The 21,379-nt window shown below is 51.4% G+C and overlaps 1 protein-coding gene across 7 annotated transcripts in view; it reads left to right on the forward strand.

The window, feature by feature from the left end:
- Positions 1 to 20,186, forward strand: part of SMAD3 (SMAD family member 3) — a 70,961-nt gene extending 50,775 nt beyond the window's left edge. For 6 of the 7 annotated variants that reach the window (XM_040077099.1, XM_040077101.2, XM_040077100.2 and 3 more), the window contains exons 2-9: positions 86 to 279; positions 1,186 to 1,320; positions 1,992 to 2,066; positions 2,832 to 2,882; positions 8,184 to 8,396; positions 10,156 to 10,293; positions 12,497 to 12,641; positions 15,184 to 20,186. In XM_040077099.1, the coding sequence (XP_039933033.1) occupies positions 86 to 279; positions 1,186 to 1,320; positions 1,992 to 2,066; positions 2,832 to 2,882; positions 8,184 to 8,396; positions 10,156 to 10,293; positions 12,497 to 12,641; positions 15,184 to 15,307 (1,075 nt within the window). In that variant the 3' untranslated portion in view covers positions 15,308 to 20,186. The remainder of the gene's footprint in view (positions 1 to 85; positions 280 to 1,185; positions 1,321 to 1,991; positions 2,067 to 2,831; positions 2,883 to 8,183; positions 8,397 to 10,155; positions 10,294 to 12,496; positions 12,642 to 15,183) is intronic. The other variant, XM_058422345.1, reaches the window with a different exon arrangement.
- The last annotated feature ends 1,193 nt before the right edge of the window (positions 20,187 to 21,379 follow it).

Genomic DNA, 21,379 nt, shown 5'->3' on the forward strand with positions numbered 1-21,379 from the left:
CCGTGCCCGGGGTTGGTGACCGTGCCGGGATAGAAGCGCCTCTGGAAATCCCGGGCTCACCAGCCCTCGCTGTGCTCCTCCGCAGGTCCCTGGATGGGAGGCTGCAGGTGTCCCACAGGAAGGGCCTCCCCCACGTCATCTACTGCCGCCTGTGGCGCTGGCCCGACCTGCACAGCCACCACGAGCTGCGCGCCATGGAGATGTGCGAGTTCGCCTTCAACATGAAGAAGGACGAAGTCTGTGTCAACCCCTACCACTACCAGAGAGTGGAGACCCCAGGTACCCCCTCAGCCCTGCCCTGCTCAGCCTCTCCTGCAGCAGCAGGCATCTCCCAGGGCATTCCCAGGAGATCCCTGCTCAGCCTCTCCTGCAGCAGGAGCCATCTCCCAGGGCATTCCCAGGAGATCCCTGCTCAGCCTCTCCTGCAGCAGGAGCCATCTCCCAGGGCATTCCCAGGAGATCCCTGCTCAGCCTCTCCTGCAGCAGGAGGCATCTCCCAGGGCATTCCCAGGCACAGTGGGTGTGTTCTTGGTGATAATCCCTTCCTCTATGGAGCAGAATAATTTATGAACCTGCACTCAGGGGGAAGATACCGTTGGGAATCAGTGAAATCCAAGTGAGCAGGTTCCAGGTTCCCAATGTGGCGTTGTGTGCACATAACTCACAGAAGGAACCACAGCAGTGTTCCATGCATCCCTCACTGCTGAGGTTAAATTAGGGATAAACTGTTGAGCTGGGTCTAAGAACAGCTCCCAGCTTCCTGTTCTGGAATCTCCTCCTGCCTCTGGAAGAGACTTTGATCTGGAGCTGCAGGAGCTTCTGCTGCGTGTCAGCACAGATCTGCAGAGCCAGGCAGGATGTTTATGCTAATGCCACCTGCCTGCTCCATCCTCTGGGAAGCTCATTCCTTGGGAACCATGGGGTGCACCCTCTCTTAAATGGTGTTTCAAGCAGAGCTGAAAGGGAGCAGAGAGACCAGATGTGCTCAGATAAGCTCTATCCCATTCCCAGCTGGGAATAAACAACATCCTCACCTGCTGCTGTTATTCCAGAGGCAAACATCAAATCCCGGCCCTTAACGAACCCCCTTTGTATCCCACGTATTTAAAGCTGTTACTCCAAACTGGTTCCTCCTCGTTTTCTGCTCACTTTTATTTCAAAGCTGTTCCTGTTTTCCCTTCCCAGTGCTGCCTCCGGTGCTGGTGCCTCGGCACACGGAAATTCCGGCCGAATTCCCGCCCCTGGATGACTACAGCCACTCCATCCCAGAGAACACTAACTTCCCTGCAGGTATCGAGCCCCAGAGCAACTACATTCCAGGTACCTTGTGTCTTCCATACAGGGAGCAGAGGGAAGGGTCAGAGAGCACAGGGAATCCTGGCTGGGGATCCCAAACTGGGACTCTTTCTTTCAGTTCTTCCTCTGGAGCTACGGAGTGCAGAAGTAGCTGGAAATTGTAAATGCGGGCACTCACCGGGGCTGTTCATGGCTTTGTTTTGTTGGTTTTAAACTCACCTCTCTTCATTCAGTGGTACAACCTCTGTTAATTGTGAAATCTAAGCTGGGTGTTCCATTACCAGGTTGAGATTTGAATGAAATTCAGCCATTTTGAGTAAAACTCTCCAAATTTCTGGTGGAATTGAGCTCTTCTATTTATGTATCTCTTTTACAAGCAATTTACACCTTATTTGCATGGACAAGTTATGCAGCTGCACTCCAGGAGAGGAGAAATATGTGGACAGAAAACTGCCTCCATGGCTTAAAGTTTCATGGGACTGAAAATCCGGATTTTTTTGTTTTCCTTCTCCTCTGTTATTCACAAATATGGATATCACCCTGGCTGTGCTGGCTCCTCCCTCCAGCAGCTTGAGAAAGAAAAGTAATAAAAAAGAATTTGAGCTCCTTGTGAATGCAAAGTGAATGGTTTTGGTGCCTAAAATCCAGAGTTTTCAGTTGCGCTGACAGTGTGATTGATGATTTTGTGCCTCCAGAGACCCCTCCTCCGGGCTATTTGAGTGAGGATGGAGAAACCAGTGACCACCAGATGAACCCCAGCATGGATGCAGGTGAGTCACCTTTGGGGTTTTAATTTAGTGGCCGTATCCTGAAGGAAGTTGAATATCCAGGTTTTCTCTCATTGCCACAAAAAGAAGTAGCCAGGTTTGGAATGAGGGTAGCTAATTTACGTTCAAATAATCTATATATTATGGTCAAATAGCCCGTATTAATGTTCAGATGTCATGGACTTCCCTCATTATAGAAAAGAAAATAAAGAAACCAGCTCAGAACAGTGTGAAAGGAAAAGTAAAAATGGGCTGCACCACCTGTCTGCATCCATGGGACATCCAAGTGCAGATATTGAAAATACAGGCCCAGATTTCGTGGCAAGTTTACATGATTGGGGATATAATTCTGACAGCTTTTTGATCAGATCTGTGTAACCTGATCCAATGTTCCATTGTCCCAAACCCAGCAGGATTGGGGATATAAAGTGCTATTGTTTTAATTTTATTTTGTCTGGCAGTGTGTCCAAGCTCTTTAATGCCCAGCTAACTGGGTTTGTCAGGATGAAGGTAAAACAGCCAAGTGCTGCTCAGTGTGGAAAATTACTGGGTCAAACTTGAGTGGATTCCCTGTGAAGGGGGAGCAAGGTGATATTTGAAAGCTCCTCTTTGCAGTAACAAACATCAGAGAAGCTGCAGCGTCAAAAATGAGACTGCAGTGAGCAGTGGGTTGTCCCTCCAACAAGCCTGGGCAGCACTGCAGATCCTGTGAATGTTTTTTTCCTGGTGCAGATTCCGTAGCAATAATTATCCCACCTTGATTTTCAGGTTCTCCAAACTTATCACCAAACCCCATGTCTCCAGCACACAACAATCTGGGTAAGCACATGATCTTGGGAGCTGGGTGTAATTACAGTCCAGAGAGTGACATTTGAATGCTGCTGGTGAGGTTGTGCACTTTTTACAATATTCCAGTGGTTTTAAACTGCCAGAGGGCAGCTTTGGATTGGATGTGAGCAGCAAATTGTTCCCTGGGAGGGTGGGGAGGGGCTGAGCTGGAATTCCCAAGAAGTTGTGGCTGCCCCTGGATCCCTGGAATGTCCAGAGCCAGGCTGGAGCAGCCTGGGATGGTGGAAGGTGTCCCTGGCCATGGCAGGAGGTGGAGCTGGATGGGATTTAAGGTCCCTTTAACCCAGCCCATCCTGGAATTCTGTGATTCTGGGAGACTGAGCATGGTCTGAGCAGAGGGAAGTGGAGGAGATTGGTTCCTGTGGGGTTGGAGAGTCCAAATAACCAGGGAATGTGCGGGAATGCCGGTGGATGGAGAGGTCATGGACAACATTCCTGGAGCCAGAGGTGTTTGTGGCTGGGAGAGATGCAGGGGAGGACTGCTCTGGCTCACACCAGCTGCTTTTCCTCACCCAAACTCCTGTTACTCTGCAGTCTGGAGCTGTTTTCTCCCCCAGCTCCATCCTGGGCACAGGGAGCACATTCCAGCCCCGAGGGCTCTGTCAGACCGTGGCACTGTGAAGCAAACAGGGGAGCCCTGAGGAGAAGGGAGAGCAGCTGAACCTCTGAGACACCACGAGAGCTTCTGTGGCTCCCTCTGCACGTCTGTTATCTCAAAAATTCCACTCTTTATTTTCATTCTGATCACTCTGAGCTCCTGCCCTGTTTGGAATTGCTCTGCCATAAAAAAATCCCTCCCAGCTCTGCCTGGCTGCAGGATCAGCTCCCCAACTGTTCATTAAGGCAGCAGACAGAGCCCACTTGAGACTGCTCTGGAATAACCATGGCCATAAAGTTTACATATGCTTTTAATCCTGGCACGCAGGACTTTGACACTGCTCCAAAATTTGTCAGTCATTGGCTGACTTGTGGATATCTTGGGGCTGTTGAACAGAGGATTTCTTTTTTCACCCCCCCATTTTTTTTTTTTTAATTGTCATAGTGACACAAAACTTTTATTTCTTTAACTGCTACAGCCCAAGAAGAGAATGAATGACTGAGACATTTTTATTTCATTTTTCCCACTGTGCTGCCTGGGAACTGATGAGATTTTTCTTGCAAAATTTCCTCTTTTTTTTTTTTTTTTTAAACCTAAAAATAAAAAAGCCAATTCCAGGTAACAAACTCAATGTGGCAAGTGGTATCTGCCTTACATAAGGCAGAAAGGAGTTCCTAGGAACCAGACCCTCCATATCCTTCCTGACAGGGACACTGGTTGTTAACACACCAGATCTCTCAGGTGCTGTCTGGGCACAAAAAAGAGGAGCAGGTGAAGCTGGTAGAGCACAAGGAATCTCTTTGTAGTCTGAGGAGCAGACAGCAGAGAAGCACTTTAATTTACCAGCATTAAAAAACACCTTTAAATCCTTGCAAACCATATTTATTGCTCTCAGGCAGGAGCTTCCACAAATGAAGAACTTCTTGTTGCTTTTAATTTCGTTGTAAATTTTTGCCTTTGAGGAAGCTACGAAAAAAATAAATGAGAAGAGCAGCTGAGCCACACTTAAAAGTGTCCAAGGGCAAAATTGTCATCACATGAGTGTTGTAAATGTCTTATCTGCAGCAAGGAGCTGCTCCCTGGGAACTCAGACCTTCAGCCTGATGGTCACAGCCAGGAAGGGGCTCTCTGGTCTCTCTGCTTGGAGCTGTTGGTGGCTGGTGACCTGCAGCACTCCTGTAACTCCTGGATAAGCAGAGCTCCACTGTCTAGGGCTGGACTTTGCTCTGCAGGAGTCTAATGAGGCTTTCTCTGTGTGTTTGTGGAGGAAATGGAACAGAAATCCAAACCCCTCGGCAGTGTGTGCAAGGAGGGAGTTTCTGAGCTCACGAGCAGACGGGGGCGTTTCCAGCTTGGCCATGAAGGAAACGATGTCCCAGGATTGCTTTGTTTATTTGAGCAGAACTACCTGAAGCTTTTAAGACAGTTCACTTTGTGTAAACTGAACTTTGGACTTAAATCCCATGGTCATATTCCAGGCAGTTCCAGAGGCGATAAAGCAGCACAAATCAAACCAAGTGTGACACCAGGGGCAGGGTTACCTCGAGGAGCAGGGCAGCTTTTCCATGTCAGGCAGAAATGTGGGATGGAGGGAGCTCAGGGAATTCCATCTTTCCATTCCCAGGCATAAAAGCGTTGCAAGGTAACATATTGGGATTTTTTTTTTTTAATTCTCCTTTCAGTTTGTGTGTTGGAGTAAGTGTTTGAGTTTTGGTTCCAAATTACAGTTGTCAAGTTTTCAGTTGTCAAACATAAGCTTTAAGTGGAAGTCACAGATATCCAAGGATCTCTTCCCCACTGCTGAAACACGAACTGAGGGAAGCACTAAAAACAAAAGGAAAGGAGAGTTGCCAGCATTGTGTGGGCATTGGGAATGAAGTCAGGGAGCTGGGGCTGGCTGAGGAGCAGCCCTGTGGTCACACACACATTGCCGTCCCTTGGAGCACAGGAAATCCATTGTCAGGGGCTGCTCCACAGAAGGACTTGAGGCAGGAGCTGTCAGAGGAGCGAGCACGTGGCCCACAGTGACATCCACGTCCCTCTGTCCCTGTCCCAGGACACAGCCAGCCTGTCCTGGGAGCTGAGGGAAGGGAGCACTCACCTCTCTGCATCTCCTCGTTTGCAGGGAGGGAGTTGGGATTGGTGCAGTTGGAAACGTCTCTCAGCGAGTTCTGAGCCACGCTGTGATCAAACAGTCCCTGAAACGAGGGTAACAGCTTCCCTTGTGCTCAGAGAGGGGGAGCAGAGCAGGCAGCAGATTTTTCCCAGGACTTTCATCTGGCAGGGAAGATGCAGGACTGGGACCATCCCAGCACCCCGGGGACATTTCTGACAGCAAAGCTGTTTGTGAGTCAAGGCTGAAATTGTGCAGAGATGATTCAGGCAGGATTTGCCTGGGTTCCATGTATCCTGTTTTATTGATTGTGTACCCCCACAATTCTTTGTTCTTTGGCTTTGGCAGAGCTGCATTCTCTTCCTTTTCCCCAAACACAGAAGCCATAAATTGAAAATGAATATTTAGGGCAGCTCTAACACAAGAGGGAACTTGCCCATCCCACAGCAGCTTAAGCTGAAGTTTAAAACTACGAATCACAGGAGAAAGCAGCATCATTAAAAACTTGGTTGCAGTTTTTAGAGACAAACTTCTCCTCAAACCAGGATTTGTTGGTTTATGTCTTTCCTCAAGCTGCAGATAAGCCAGAAATAAAATTTCTCTACATCCTTCAGTGAGGAATCCACAGTTCTCTGGAGCCCCAGCCAGGTGGAGGTGGTTTCTGAAGGAAAGGACCACAAAACCGTGGAGAGGTTTCAGTGTTTTTATAACTTGAATAGCACCAACCTGAGGATATTACTTAAGGATCAACACAAGTTGATTTTTCTGGAGCTGAGCAGCCTTTTGATTAGAAAAGCACTTGCTGTGGAGTAAGAGCCCAGTCATGTGGAACTGATCTGTTTTCCTTGGTGGGTGGACTCACTTTGGGAGGCTCTGGGCAGAGCTGGTGTTTGCTGGGCCTCTCTCCAAACTGCTGGGGCCACGGAGCCCAGAGCAGTCCTGAGGTGGCCACGGCTGCTGCTGCTGGAAGAACTTGCCTGGTGTGGCAATTTCCAGTGGGAAAACCAGATGTGCCATGCCAGAGAAAAAGGTGGGGACAGTAAACTTGTGTCACTCCTGGATGTGTGAAATAATCTCTTTCTATCAAGGCTTGCTTTGAGCTATAAATTTAAAATGTAGGGAATTGGAACGTAAAAGAAGCTGGGAATGGGTATAAGCTCCAAATTTCATGGATTTTGAAGCCTGCTAGGGATTACAGAGTTCCCCAGATGCACTTCTATTCAATTCCTTGTTTGCTGTCAGCAAAGCTTGTAACAAAGCAGAAACCAAAGTGATTTTCCTGATTATTGGCTACTTTGGGAACTCTTCCAGCGGTGGAGAGGAAGCCAGTGTGTCTTTTGGCTGCTCTAGCCTGTGCCTGAAGGTTATGGGGTAACAGGTACGGGTGAGAAAAGACTCCCAGACCTCTGCAGAGACTCTGGTCAGTGAGAGAGGACGCTGGGCTGGTAAAAACCTGTTTTTTGGAGTTGATCTCTTAAGATCACATTCTCCTAAGCCCTGTAGGAGCAACAGATGGGAAAGCCTATGGAAAAATGGAAAAAGCTGGGGTTTACTGCTTGATGTTAACTCCTTGGCCAGATGGGAGCTCTTCTATTCTGTCTTTAAGCACGCTTTGAGTGGGGATGAAGTGATAAACCGGGGGGAGGGCTGGAGGGAATTTTTCTCCTGCTCTGGTGTGGGGAACAGCGCTTAGGAATTGGCTGGGTCTGCTTTGCACATCCCCTGCTCAGCTTGGCTCTCAGCAGGGCTGGGCACCTCCTTGTGCTGCACTTCCAGGAAGTGTGACTTGATTCTTGCTCTGCTGGAGTCTCCTTGGGGCGTCAGTGGGAGCAGTGAAATCTCTCAGTGCTGTTGGAGCGCCCACCCTGCCTTCCCGAGGCTGCCTCAGCTCCCTCTGCTCCTCGGCTTCAGCCCCTTGGCTTGGCAAACCGGGGCCCCAGGGGCAGAGCTGAGCCTTCACCTCCTGGGAGGATGGATTTTCCTGGGATGCTTTGAGATCCAGTGCTCTGGGAGAAAGTTTTATATCACTTTGATGTCAGTGTCGGAGGCAGTTTGGGGCATTATTCCAGACTCTGCTGGTTTCACCAGTGCCAGAGAGGTCACAGCAGGGTCAGTGAGAAGGAAAGTTGGATTTTCTTGCTGGAAGTGCACAGATTTAGGGTGCAGCACACCTGTGCTGTTGACAGCAGGTTTGTGCTTTATTCTTTCCAAAGTGTTCTGCTCCTTCCTTTTCTTTGTCTCTTTAAGGAACTGGCTAGCTGAGAGTGATCCCACATTTCATAGTAAAGCTGAGTTTATTTCTTTAATGTCCCCCAAGTGTGAGGCTGCTCAGTGACACCCCACTTGCTAAGTGAGTAATGCCTTTGACCGTTTGTGATTGCTCCACGTGCCAGAAGCTCCAGGGGTGATGTCACCTCCTTGCTGTGGTCCATTAAAATGAAACTTTGGTTGAAGTGAGCCTGAGGAATGAAGCAGAACGATAATTCCAAACCAGCTGGGGTTTTTTTAATTCATTCCCCCTTTCCCTCGCTGTGGCTGATTTGGCTTTTGTTTGGCGCAGATCTGCAGCCCGTGACCTACTGCGAGCCGGCCTTCTGGTGCTCCATATCCTACTACGAGCTCAACCAGAGGGTGGGAGAGACTTTCCACGCCTCGCAGCCCTCCATGACCGTGGATGGCTTCACTGACCCCTCCAACTCGGAGCGCTTCTGCCTGGGTTTGCTGTCCAACGTCAACAGGAACGCGGCCGTGGAGCTCACCAGGCGGCACATCGGTAACTCCTGCCACCTCCTGCCCGCGGGGAACGCGGGACCCCGCAAAAACCCCTCCTCAAAACCCTCTGGTTTAGCAGGTTTAGAGCCCCGGGTGGGAATACCTGCGGGTTTCGGCAGATATTGCATGGCCAGTTGTTGTATGGCCCTTACGACAACACTGATTGTGGTTTTTCCACATAATCGTAATACAAAAATGCACCAAGGAGCGCTGAAATTGCTGCCTGTCACAGAGTTTAAACCATTTCACACACTCCCTGTATCTGGAGGGATGTCAGGGATAATTTTGTGCGTTCCTTTTCCCTCCTGCACCGCTTTATTTTCTGACTGACCTCTTTTAAATGGAAACTGAGCTCCTTGATTGTCATCTCAATTTCCACTTTTCCTGCAAGGTCCCAGCCAATTTGTTTTCAGTGAAAATTGCGCTAAGTGGAACATCCCAAATTTCTGCAATTTTGCTAGAAGTAAATTGCTTGTTCTTTACTGTTTTCTGCTGACTCCTATCAAAAATGAACCTGATTTTTGTCCTAATTTTGCTCCCCTTTCCTGAGCAGTAGGAGAATCCTCCCTCTTGCACTGGAGGATCTTTCCTTGCTTGTTTTGAAGATTATTATACTCCAATGCCCAAAACCCACCAAGATTCAGAAATCAGATTTTAAATGCAGCAGACTCCTGCTGTGTGGAAGAATGAAAGCAACACATCCAAACAGGAATGTGAGACCACAGCAAATGTTTATTTGAGCAACAAAATGTATTCTCCAACTTTGTTCCTTTATTAACTGAGATTTGAATGATTTGTGCAAACACCTGTGGGCAGTGCATGTGTCCTTGTACACAAAGTCATCTCCAGCAAAAGGCAAGGATTTGGAGGCGCTCTGGAATTTCATTTTAAATCATTGAGTAAATCCCCAAACAGTTGCGTCCAGCTGGAATGACTTTCAGAAGAAACGATGTTTTTTATGTGTTAACTGATAGAGGTGTTGACTTTCGCGTGTTAACTGATAGAACATTCATACAGAAAATATCAGTGTGGTTTGGAGGGACCCTGGCTGGGGCTGGAGGTACAATTCCAGCTGGAGCTGGTGCTCCTGCCTCCCTCGGCTCACCTGGCCCATGGAGCAGTTTATTGAAATTGCAGTGAGACAGTTTCCATCGCTGGTAGCTGAGCTGCTGGTTTAGAGCTGGCTGAGGGAGCTATCCCAGCCTCTGGGGCAGTTTTCCTTGGTGTTTTCCCCCTGAGGGAGCCATCCCATCCCTGGGTCCGTTTCTCCCGATGTTTTCCCCCTGAGGGAGCCATCCCATCCCTGGGTCCGTTTCTGCCCTGAGGGAGTTATCCCATCCCTGGGGCCAGTTTCTCCCGATGTTTTCCCCCTGAGGGAGCCATCCCATCCCTGGGTCCGTTTCTCCCGGTGTTTCCCCCTGAGGGAGCCATCCCATCCCGGGGTCAGTTTCTCCTGGTGTTTCCCCCCTGAGGGAGCCATCCCATCCCTGGGTCCGTTTCTCCCGATGTTTTCCCCCTGAGGGAGCCATCCCATCCCTGGGTCCGTTTCTCCCGGTGTTTCCCCCTGAGGGAGCCATCCCATCCCGGGGTCAGTTTCTGCCCTGAGGGAGCCATCCCATCCCGGGGTCAGTTTCTGCCCTGAGGGAGCCATCCCATCCCGGGGTCAGTTTCTGCCCTGAGGGAGCCATCCCATCCCCGGGTCCGTTTCTCCCGGTGTTTCTCCCGGTGTTTCTCCCCGCTGACCCCCGGCTGTGTCGCAGGCCGCGGTGTCAGGCTGTACTACATCGGCGGGGAGGTGTTCGCCGAGTGCCTCAGCGACAGCGCCATCTTCGTGCAGTCGCCGAACTGTAACCAGCGCTACGGCTGGCACCCGGCCACGGTCTGCAAGATCCCGCCAGGTAAGGGGAGGGGGACAGCACCCGCGGGGCCAGCCCTGCTCCTGGGCACTGTGGGCACGGCTCTGGGCATCCCCAGGCTTCTGTAAAACCACACAGTGCGTTGGGTGGGAGCGTCTCCTTCCGCACCTTCCCTTGCTGCTTTCCCGTCCAGCCTGGCCTGCGGCGCTCGCAGGGATGGGGAGTCCACGAATTCTCTGGGAGATCTATTTTACTCTTTTAGAAGCCACTTGAGAGTTCCGGCAGGGTGTTTTTATAGCCTAAGGGATGGAGGTGCTGCTGAAGGAAGCTGGTGTGGAGGCTCCAATAGTTGCACTGTGTTCATCCAACAGAACAGAATCTAAACACAGCTTAGAGCAGAATTTGCCGCTTGTTCCTTCAGTGTTTTATCAGTCCATTGCTGTATTGCAATTATCTCACAGACACATTAATAATTTTCTTTGTGCTTCTGAGTAATGGTAAGAAATTTCTCTTAATTGAGATTCACCCACAATGGGTTTAAATTGTTCCAATTTTTTTCTGATCTCTAGTAAAATCCCCTCCCTCCTCTGTGTGAATTAGTTTGTTCTAAAGAAATCACGTTTACAGACACCTTGTTGTTCTGGTTACAGTCTAAAGGTTTTGCTGAAAGATTACAAAATAATTTATTTCATCTCTCTGGGAAGAAAAGGCTTTTTTTTTTTGTTAGATAAATGCAAAAAGCTGGTAAGAGAGGAGATGCTGTTTGAAATGGAATTTGGTTATTTAGCTAAGCTTACACAAGCTGACTTTTTTTACAGTTAAAAGCCTGTATATATTTAAAACCAGAACTTCTTTGTTTAGAAATATTTGAATTCTTTTGAGAGGAGATCCATACGCTCCAAGCTCTGGCCCATCCTAATGGGTTTCCTTTCTCAGATGCAGCTGCCAGTGCTGCAAATTATGACTTAATTCTCCACCACATCACAGGAGTCCACCCTGGCTGGAGTCAGCATCTGCAGACATGAAAAGCCCACATTTCCGCTCGGGACCCAGCTCAGGCGCAGTTTTTGGATGCCAGCTCTCCCCACTTTTGCCACAGCCTTTGGCCACCTCTTTTTCAAATCTTTGCTGGGTTTGAATCAGTTTCTTCATTGCCTTGTTGACAGGATCGAGTCATTCCCACTCTTCCCTGTGGAGAGATCTGTTCCCGAGCGTTCCTGGGGGCTGGGATCCAGCACTGGGATCCTCCTGGAGTTTATTCCTCCTTCCCTGAGCTCAGCCTGGCCCTGATGCCTTCACCCTTCAGACTCCCTGAGGCTGCAGCCCCTGGGCTCTTCCCTGATTCCCGAAGTGGGCAGCGCTTCCTGCAGCTGCTGTGGTCACCCTTTGCTCCACACCAGCTGAGTCCAGCAAGGAGAGGAGGCTCACAAAGTGATTTTTAGCAAGACACAATTCATCCCACTCCAAATGTTTTTCAGCCTTGGCCCATGTGTAATCCCAGATGAGCCTTAGCCGAGTGCCTGGTTTCAGAGTTTAACTTGTTTATGGTTATCTGGGAGAAAGCGAATGCAGCAACAGTTTTTAAAAGAGTGGGGCATTTATTTATCTAAACTATGAAGGATGTTAATATATTTCACCTTTTTCCTCTAAGAACAGTTGAGTGAGTTATTCTCAGTTGTTTATCCGGGGCTAAACATCAGGGGGAAAAGCTTCACTTTTAAAAGTTAAGTGTTTGGCAGGTGATAGTGAAACTGGAGAGAGGATTTTAGCAGGAGCAGCCCTGCCACCAGCCCCAGCAGCCTCTTTAACCCTCGGAGCTGCTTCCTGGTGTGTCTGAGTGGTTTCACTTCAGAGCTTCCCCGTTCTGTGACTGACTCTGTGTCAATCCAGCACCAGGGAGCTCCTGTTTTTAGCATTCCTCCCCTCCAGGCCCTGCAGGAATCTCTGCTGCTGAGTGTTCAGTCATAGCCAGGCTTTAAATTACAATAGGAAGGAAATAGGATCCGGGAGAGAGAAGGAGGTTCCACAGGAGGATCCCAAGCCTGGTCTCTCCAGTCACAATCTCCTGCAGGGCTCCAGCATTCAGAATTCTCTCCTTTTCCTTCTCGCTGTGAGTGTGGCAGCCTCAGTTCCTGTCTCTGGGCTCTGGGGACACGGGAGAGCAGCCTGGAGTTCCTCTGAAAAAACCCAGAATTCTCAATCCCGTCAAGCCAACGCCTTGTCCTTGCCGTGTCCTTTCCCCCAGGCTGTAACCTGAAGATTTTTAACAACCAGGAGTTCGCTGCCCTGCTGGCGCAGTCGGTGAACCAGGGCTTCGAGGCCGTGTACCAGCTGACCCGCATGTGCACCATCCGCATGAGCTTCGTCAAGGGCTGGGGCGCCGAGTACAGGTGGGGATCGCTGCTCCTGCAGCCCCAGCTCCCAGCTGGGACAGCCCTGCAGAGCTGGGAGTGCTGATTGGAAAGGGGGAATCAGCCAGCACAGTGTCTGTTCAGGGACATGGATGGGTTGTGGCTCTTGGGAAGGGTTGGGGATCGCCCCGGGCTCTGCTGCTGTCACCCCACAGCTCCCAGCTGGGACAGCCCTGCAGAGCTGGGAGTGCTGATTGGAAAAGGGGAATCAGCCCAGGAACAGGGATGGCTTGTGGCTCTTGGGAAGGGCTTGCTCTGGTCTCTTTGTGGGATACACCTGGAAGGCCACATGTGGTAGGAACCAAGAGTTTTACATGGAGTACACAGATAAATCCACATGGTCCATGTAGGAAATACAAGAGTTTTTCCTAAAAATTAGATGTGTATTGGATAGTTTGAGTGTTTTAAGACTACACCTCTCTTGAGACAGGATTATAGAATCCTGGAATGGTTTGGGTTGGGAAGGACCTTAAAGCCCATCCAGTGCCACCCCTGCCATGGACAGGGACTCCTTCCACTGTCCCAGGGTGCTCCAGCCTGGCCTTGGGCACTCCCAGGGATCCAGGGTTGGCCACAGCTTCTCTGGGCACCCTGTGCCAGGGCCTGCCCACCCTCACAGGAATTCCTTCCCAATATCCCATCTATCCCTGCCCTCTGGCAGTGGGAGGCCATTCCCTGTGTCCTGTCCTTCCATCCCTTGTGAAAATACAGTGTGTGAGTGCTTCCCATGGGTTGGATTTAATGCTTCTTTTAGCAGGGACTAATGGGATTAAAATAAAAGCAGATTGGCTTGAAAAAACCATGAGAGTTGCTGCAAAATTATAGTTAAATATTACAGTTAAAATTATAGTTAAATCTCCTGATCCTTTCCTTAGGGCTTGCCATAGGGCAAGTGGGAGAATGTGGGAGCAGCAGGATTGTTATTTTTCCCAGTGAATACTGAGGCTCAAATGGAGATTCAGGAGGTCTGGCGTGTGGGGTGGGTGATGTGGTTACTCTGAGCCCACAAGGACATTGGAGACGCTGTGGGAACAGAGTATTCCATGATTTTGAGCAAACATCCGAGGGAGAGCAACCGGGATGGATGGTACAGGCAGGGGAAATGAAATTCAGTGGAAAATGGATGTTGTTTTCTGAGAGGGGAAGCTGGTGAGGATTTAAGCCCGGAGTGATGTGGGAATATTTGACTCTGCACCCTTTAAAGCTGTGGCCTCACTCAGCTCCATTGTGGGGCTCCCGTGGCTCTGCAGGAGCGGGAGATGGCTCAGGATCAGCTGGAGCCCGGGCCCCGCACGCTGCTCTGCCCCTTTCTTCATTTCTCCAGATGTTTGGAGTCCATTTTGTTTTGAAATCGTCCTGAGCTCGGGCCAGCGCAGCTCAGGGCTGGCTCCCGGCCAGGCCCTAATGAGCTCCAGACGAGCGTGACTTACGGAAAGTCAGGGATCCCCGAGGGGCTCCGGAGGCACCGAGAGCCTGCGCTCACACCGGAGCTGCTCTGCCCATCCCGCCTCTCCTTGCCACAGAATCCTCCATCTGATTCAGAGACGGAGATGCTCCTGTGGGAGCAGCCAGAGGAATCAGTTCCCTGGTTCCTGGTTCAGCCTGGATGGGGGCTGTTCAGTGCTCCTCTGTGCCAGGGATTTGCTGCAGGGAAGGGGGAGAAGCCAATTCCATGAGCAGCCTGTGATGGAGAGGGACAGGGGTGGTGGTGGGAGCTCAGGGCAGCTCCCCAAGCACAGGGTCCTCTTTTCACCCCTGGTTTGTCCCTGGGTCCCAGAGATTTCGGGTTCTCCCTCCCACCGCCAGCTTCCAGGGACAGCTTCTGTGGGAAATGGGGGTGTAAAGCAAGGCTGTTTCTCCTGCCTTGTAATCCCCCTCCTCCACAGCAGCTGTCCCTGCCTGGAACAAGGCCTCAGCCATGCCTCAGCAGAGGAGGGAGAACCTCTGGCTCCATGTCTTGGTCTCCCTTTCCTTCATTTCCTGCCCACGTCTTTGTGCTTTGCCACCTGGAGATACCCACGGGGTCTGGGCTCAGGGACAGCGACAGAGGAGGGGAGCAGGGATTTGTGCAGGGAAAGGTTAGAGCAGGTCTGGGGGCTTGGGGCGAGCTCTTCCCAGCACTTCCACTTTTGTACAATAAAAAGCAAATATCCTTGTCGTGTGCATAGGGAAGCTGGACATATTTGGTGAACACGGACCTTGCTGTCCAACTAGGAGAGGCCTGCAAAGCAAAACTGGATTTTGCTTAGATCAGCACCTCCCTCCAGGGAATCAGCTGCCTGTTCCCAGGAATGTGAGCAGTAAATAGCAAGTTGCTCCTGTGGGATCGTAACAAATACCAGGGGACAAGGTGGGTTTTTAAAAGAAATCAACAGCGCAGGCCAGAGGCTGTTCCAGAGGAGAACATTCCTTTGGCCGGGACGGTTGTGTGAGCAGGAAGGAAGGCTCAGGAGCTGGGAGATCTTTCACATTTGTGAGTTCTGTGGGTCACCGTGGTGTTGTGTGCTCTCTCCCCTGGCAGGAGGCAGACTGTGACCAGCACTCCCTGCTGGATCGAGCTGCACCTCAACGGCCCCTTGCAGTGGCTGGACAAGGTCCTCACACAGATGGGCTCCCCCAGCATCCGCTGCTCCAGCGTCTCCTAAGGAAACTCCTCCCGGGGGCCCGTGAGGGGAGCAAGGACTCTGGAAAACCCTTAGCAAAGGCATAGTAAACAACTCCCCAGTTACTCAAGAGATGAGAAAAAAAATCTGCTTCAAAAAAAAAAAAAGAGAAGTGGGGTTTTCTTTGTTTTGTTGTTTTTAAATTCCCATTTAAGCCACTTCCACTGAAACTGTTGGCACTTTGGTCGGGATGCTCCGGGGCCGCTGCAGTTGGAATTTGGAGCTGGAGTTGGTGAGGAGGCAGAGCTGGACGTTGTTCCAGTGCAGAGCAGGCAGCGCCCGCCTGGCTCCGGGCTGGCTGAGCGCACAGGAGCCATCCCAGCTCCAAGGAAACTTTCCCTTCCCTCACACAACTCCCGGCTCCTGCAGCACCCCAGGAACACCAGAGCCCATGGGACTCCGGGATGGGAACTCCAGAGCCCCTGGCACTATGAGATGGGAACTCCAGAGTCCCTGGCACTCCAGGATGGGAACTCCAGAGCCCCTGGCACTCCAGGATGGGAACTCCAGAGCCCCTGGCACTCCAGGATGGCTCCTGCTCGTGCATTCCTTCACCACCCACCTGATCCACACTGGCACTGCAGCAGCAGCGGGGCAGGAGGCATTTCAAACAGCCACAAGAATGAATTCCCCCAGGAATGTTCCAGAAAGGAAGGAATTTCCCACACTGGACTTGCAGCTCTGCCTGGTGCCCGAGGGGTGATGCCCTCATGGATCAGCCTGGATTCACGTGGAGCAAAAGGCCCGGCTGGAGGCTGCTCTGGCGTCGCTGCAGCGATTTTCGAGTGGAGCTGCTCGCCGAGGGACGGTTGTCCCGTGGGCAGCCCTGCCTGGAGCAGTTCTGTTCTCGGCGGTCTGCACTGACCACAGCACGCCCGGGCTGTGCTTTCCCAGGCTCTGCCTCTCCCCAAGCCCCAGGGGCTCCGTGTCCAGGTGGAGCAGGGCTGGGAGGTCCAGGCCTCCTGGGGGTCCCGTGCTGTCACATGCAGCAGCCAGGACAGCTCAGACACAACCGGCCCTCTGTGTGAAACTTGTTCCAGCTGATGGAAATGCTCTAAGATGTGTTTTTGCCTGGAGAAATCAGGAGAGTGTGTATTTACTTGTATTATAAAACATTCATTTTAAACATACATGCTCCAGACTGTTTAATATTTTTTATCCCTGCAGCAACTGTCGTGGCAAACAACTTCCACAACTGGAAAAAAAAAAAACCTTTAGCACTTGTTTTTATGGTTCACATTTGCCAAATAAGTCTCATAACTTTGTCAGTGCTGTCCAATTATCTGTTTCTTTATATCTGCAGTGAATATCTTACGCATTTGTGCCAAAATTAGAGAGGGAGGGGAGAAAACGATAATCAGTTTCCTATGGAAATCTTTTTTTTTTTTTTTTCTTGGTTTTTTTTATCTATGGAAGACAAACAAGCTGGATGTGGCTGTGGGAAGGACTGACTGGGATGGACTTGAGGATGGTTTTGATAAAGCTTTACTCCTGATCCACTGGGGGAACCGACTGGATCAAACACCCACCAGGAATTTCCACGCACCTCCTTTTCCAACTGCTCGTTCCTCTGCGACCTCTGCCAGCCTCTCCTGCTTCGCCAAACCCAGCGCTCCCGGAGCTGAGGGGACCAGAACAGATCCCAGAGGCCGCCGCTGCTGCTTGAAATGCACATGAAGGGATGGTTTGGGGAGTTTCCTTCCAGAAACAAGGAATTACCTTGTTGAAACATCTGAAATGTAAATGCTTAGGAAGACTCTGGGTGGTGGATGTGCTCCTGGTGGACTTTGGAATATCCTCTGGCTGAGTCTGGACTGGAGCTGTTCTGTGCAGCACAGCAGAAGCAGCACTGGAGGTTTTGGGGTGTTTGTTAAATTTTACAGTGTGTCTGATCTGAGTTACACCTCTGACTACACAGACTGGGGCAAGAAGAGATCTGTATAAAATGGGATTTTTTTGGGCCATTTATAAAGCAGATCTGTTGCCAGCGTGGGTTGGTTCAGCATTGGTTCAGGTACAGGTTTCTAACACAGGTGCAAAGAAGAAATTATCCTGAATTTTGTAGAAATGTTTCACTTTTGGCTGTTCAAATGAGAGGGGCAAAATCTGCTCTGTAAAATGGCCCCAGGTTTCCTCCATGAGTGTCTTAATTGCTTATTTTGGTGACAAATGTTGTTGTTGTCCTCATAACCACAGAGGAAATTGGACTCTGGTGCCTCCTGCATTAATCACAGAAATGACATCTGAAATTCCAGAGGCAGGGATTACAGGTGATGGTGTGAACAGGAGCCCAGCCTGATCCAGAGGCCATGAGTGGGAATAAATCCCAGTTTTAATATGAAATCTGTACACAGAGTCACCTGCACAACCTGGATTTCCGCTGGGAACCAGAGCTACAGCTCCTTGCTAAAGGATAATTAATTGCTGACCATTATTAATCGAGGCCTTTGGAAACCCAGGATTCAGATGACGCATAAAAACTTGGGTTAATCTCCCCTCATCATCCCTTGCAGTGGAAAATGTGAGCTGGCCCAGCAGTGCAGTGAGATAAAGGGGAGATTATTTCCACTCCAGCATTCATTTCTGGTTGATAAAAGCTTGTGGGGTTCTGGAGTCACCTTGGGAAGCCCGGCAGAGCCCTGGGGAGGGGATGAGCCTGTTCTGCCCTGGATGCTCACAGTGGCTGCAGATGGAAGTGAATTCCTGTTCCCCTGGCCACCAAGGACAGGGAGCAGGGATTGGGCTGGGGTGGCTGGAGGCCTCAGGGCACCGGAGGCTTGATTTCTCCTAGATTTCTCCTAGAACTTGATTAAAGCAGCTTTGGTGTGGAGCTCAAAGGGATGGGAGCTGCCGTGCCCTGGCTCAGGTTGCAGCTCCAGGCTGGAATATCCTCTCATTTCAGGGCAGGCTGGGCTGGTTTCACCAGGATTTCACCCGGTTTTGTTCCTCCAGTCAGTAGCAGGACCTTTGACTCTTCCCTTGGTGTGGCAGAGGACACCCAGGGCCCTGTGCTTTTCTGGGCTCTGTGGTCTGTTTATTGCTAATGTATTGAATTGCAGGTTGTATTTTGTGTTAAGCTTGTCTTAGGAGTAATCCAGCGCTGCCCATTTGATTTAATCTCCAGCAATCAGCGTGCATATGCACAGAGATGGAGAAATCCTGTCATAAGGCATTTCCCTGCAGCTCTGGCTGCCCCTGTGTGCCAGGAAAAGGCTGAGGGAGCCCGAGTTACTCACAGTTTCCTCCCCGTTGGATCAGGGTAGTTGAGCCCTGCAGGATCCTCTGCAGGGTGAAGGATGTTCAGGACTCAGCTCAGGCACTGAGTGCTGGCTCCTGTGCCGTGAGCTGCCCTGACTGGAAAAGCAGAACCACCCAGCCCAGGGAAGGACCTGAGCCACATCAGCCAGCAGCCAGGAGCTCTCCTGGTTCTCTGAGGTTCTGGAGAGGCAGGAGGATGGAATCTCATGGCTGTGCTAAGCTGGGCTGAGAACCAGGCCCGAGCGCTGTGCCTGAGAAGTTCAATGTTTTTTACTGTGTACCTGCTTTTGTATTTATGTGTCTTTCTCGAATATTCAGATGAATCCAATATTTAATTTTTAGCAGAAGGGGCAATTAAGGACTCAGAGTATTAAATCTTCCATCTGTTCCTTGCTGATGATTGCTGGAAATGAGGAGTTTGTGACGTGAGAACAGAGCTGAGCACAAAGTTCCCTGAGCCCTCGGGAGCCACGGTGCTACTGCACCACGTCAGGGTCCCAGAGGGGCCCTTGGTGAGCTTGTGAGAGGGGCTTGAGGAGGCTTTAAAAACCAAAACCTGTCCCTTCTAGACCTGCCAGGGTCACCTTCTGTCCCTTCTAGACCTGCCTGGGTCACTTTCTGTCCCTTCTAGACCTGCCTGGGTCACCTTCTGTCCCTTCTAGACCTGCCTGGGTCACCTCCTGTCCCTCCAGACCTGCCTGGGTCACCTTCTGTCCCCTCCAGACCTGCCTGGGTCACCTCCTGTCCCTTCTAGACCTGCCTGGGTCACCTCCTGTCCCCTCCAGACCTGCCTGGGCCACCTCCTGCCCCTCCAGACCTGCCTGGGTCACCTTCTGTCCCCTCCAGACCTGCCTGGGTCACCTTCTGTCCCTTCTAGACCCACCTGGGTCACCTCCTGCCCCTCCAGACCTGCCTGGGTCACCTCCTGTCCCCTCCAGACCTGCCTGGGTCACCTTCTGTCCCTTCTAGACCTGCCTGGGTCATCTTCTGTCCCTTCTAGACCTGCCTGGGTCACCTTCTGTCCCTTCTAGACTCGCCTGGGTCACCTCCTGTCCCCTCCAGACCTGCCTGGGTCACCTCCTGCCCCTCCAGACCTGCCTGGGTCACCTTCTGTCCCTTCTAGACCCACCTGGGTCACCTCCTGCCCCTCCAGACCTGCCTGGGTCACCTTCTGTCCCCTCCAGACCTGCCTGGGTCACCTTCTGTCCCTTCTAGACCTGCCTGGGTCACCTCCTGTCCCTCCAGACCTGCCTGGGTCACCTTCTGTCCCCTCCAGACCTGCCTGGGTCACCTCCTGCCCCTCCAGGCCTGCCTGGGTCACCTCCTGCCCCTCCGGGCCGGGCTGGTTCCTCTGCTCCCTGCAGACGAGGTGGGCTCCTCTGGGGCTGGCTGCAGCCCCGCAGTGTCTGTCCCTGTGTGGGTGCACAGGGGCTCTGCGTGCCCAGGGTTCAGAGCCGGTGTCCATCCCTGCCCAGCTGTGCCTCCTCCCGCTCTCCTTCACTGCGTTTGTTACTCGAGGCCTGTCCCATGTACGCCCTCCCCTTTCCATGTGGAACTGTAAGGTCTGGTTTTGACATTTTAATAAACTTTGATTTGAAAACTGTGGCTCGTGAGCAAATCAGGCTGTTGGAGGAATGTGTTTAAGGACACAGACTGACAGTTTGGGGTGTTGCCATGACAGGTAAGGGGAACACAGCAGCATCCTTAGGTCTGTGCACTGAAGGTTCCCAGGAAAGCAGGTGACAGGTAAGACCCTTGTTCTTTTTACAGCTGGGACAGTTTTGTTCAAGAGTTTAAAGCCAAATATATTAAAAAAAAAAAAAAAAAAAACCAAACAATTGGGACTCAAGGGTGAGTAGAAGTGAAGTTCTGTGCTCCAAGGATTTACTGTCCAATTGCTGGAGAAGTCAGACACGGGTGAGCACTCACATGATCAAAGTGCCACTGGAATTCCACCACAGGGCTGGGAACTGGGGAGTTGTTACTGTCTCAGGGAGCAGGGGAGCTCTGTGATCGGCTCAGGAGAGCAGGAGCTGCAGAGGAGCATTCACTGCCCAGCCTGCAGTGTCCTGAGGAGCAGACCCCGAGTTCCTGCCGTGTCTCCATGGAGGAGCTGCCATTCCGTGCTGCAGGCACGAGTCCAGCCAGTAAATCCTGGAGAAAAACCTGAAGGAGCAGAGGTTCCGCGCTCCCTCCCCGATCAGCCGTTCCGTGGCTGCGCTCTGTTCCTGGTGGAGAAGTTTTCCCGATGTCACTGAGCTGAGCCCGTCTCCCATTCCAGCAGGCCGTGGATGGGGGCGGGCAGGGCGGGGCAGGGCAGGTGCCACCCCGGGGGATTCGGGCAGGGCAGGGCCATCCCAGGGGACAGTGACAAATCCCTGGCGTTCCCGGCCTCTCTGAAGAGCCCCGGGAAGGAGCCAAGGCACACCGCGATCCGTGCTCTGAACTCCTCACGGCCCCCCGAGGCTTTCACTGGAATTCTCTGCTTTTGGGTTGTTTTTCCTGACAGGATTTACGAGAACGCTTTTTCCACTCTGCTTTCCAACCATGTGGTAATGAAGGGTCTGCTCCAGACGTCGTGCTGGGTTTGCCAGGACTCGAGCAGGCTGCAGCGAATCCGTGCGGAGCCGGGGCTCTGCTGCTTGTCACCTGGATCCCAGTGTCCCAATGGGCACAGGGAGGAATTAAAAACCTCCGAGAGTGAATTGTCACTGCCTGGATGTGTGGGTCAGGCCAAAGCTGGTGACGGGGCTGGGTTTGTGGCAGGGAAGTCTCTGCCATCCCAGAGCCTCAGCT

This window comes from Hirundo rustica, chromosome 13, assembly GCF_015227805.2.
Source record: "Hirundo rustica isolate bHirRus1 chromosome 13, bHirRus1.pri.v3, whole genome shotgun sequence".
Classification (NCBI taxonomy): Eukaryota; Metazoa; Chordata; class Aves; order Passeriformes; family Hirundinidae; genus Hirundo; species Hirundo rustica.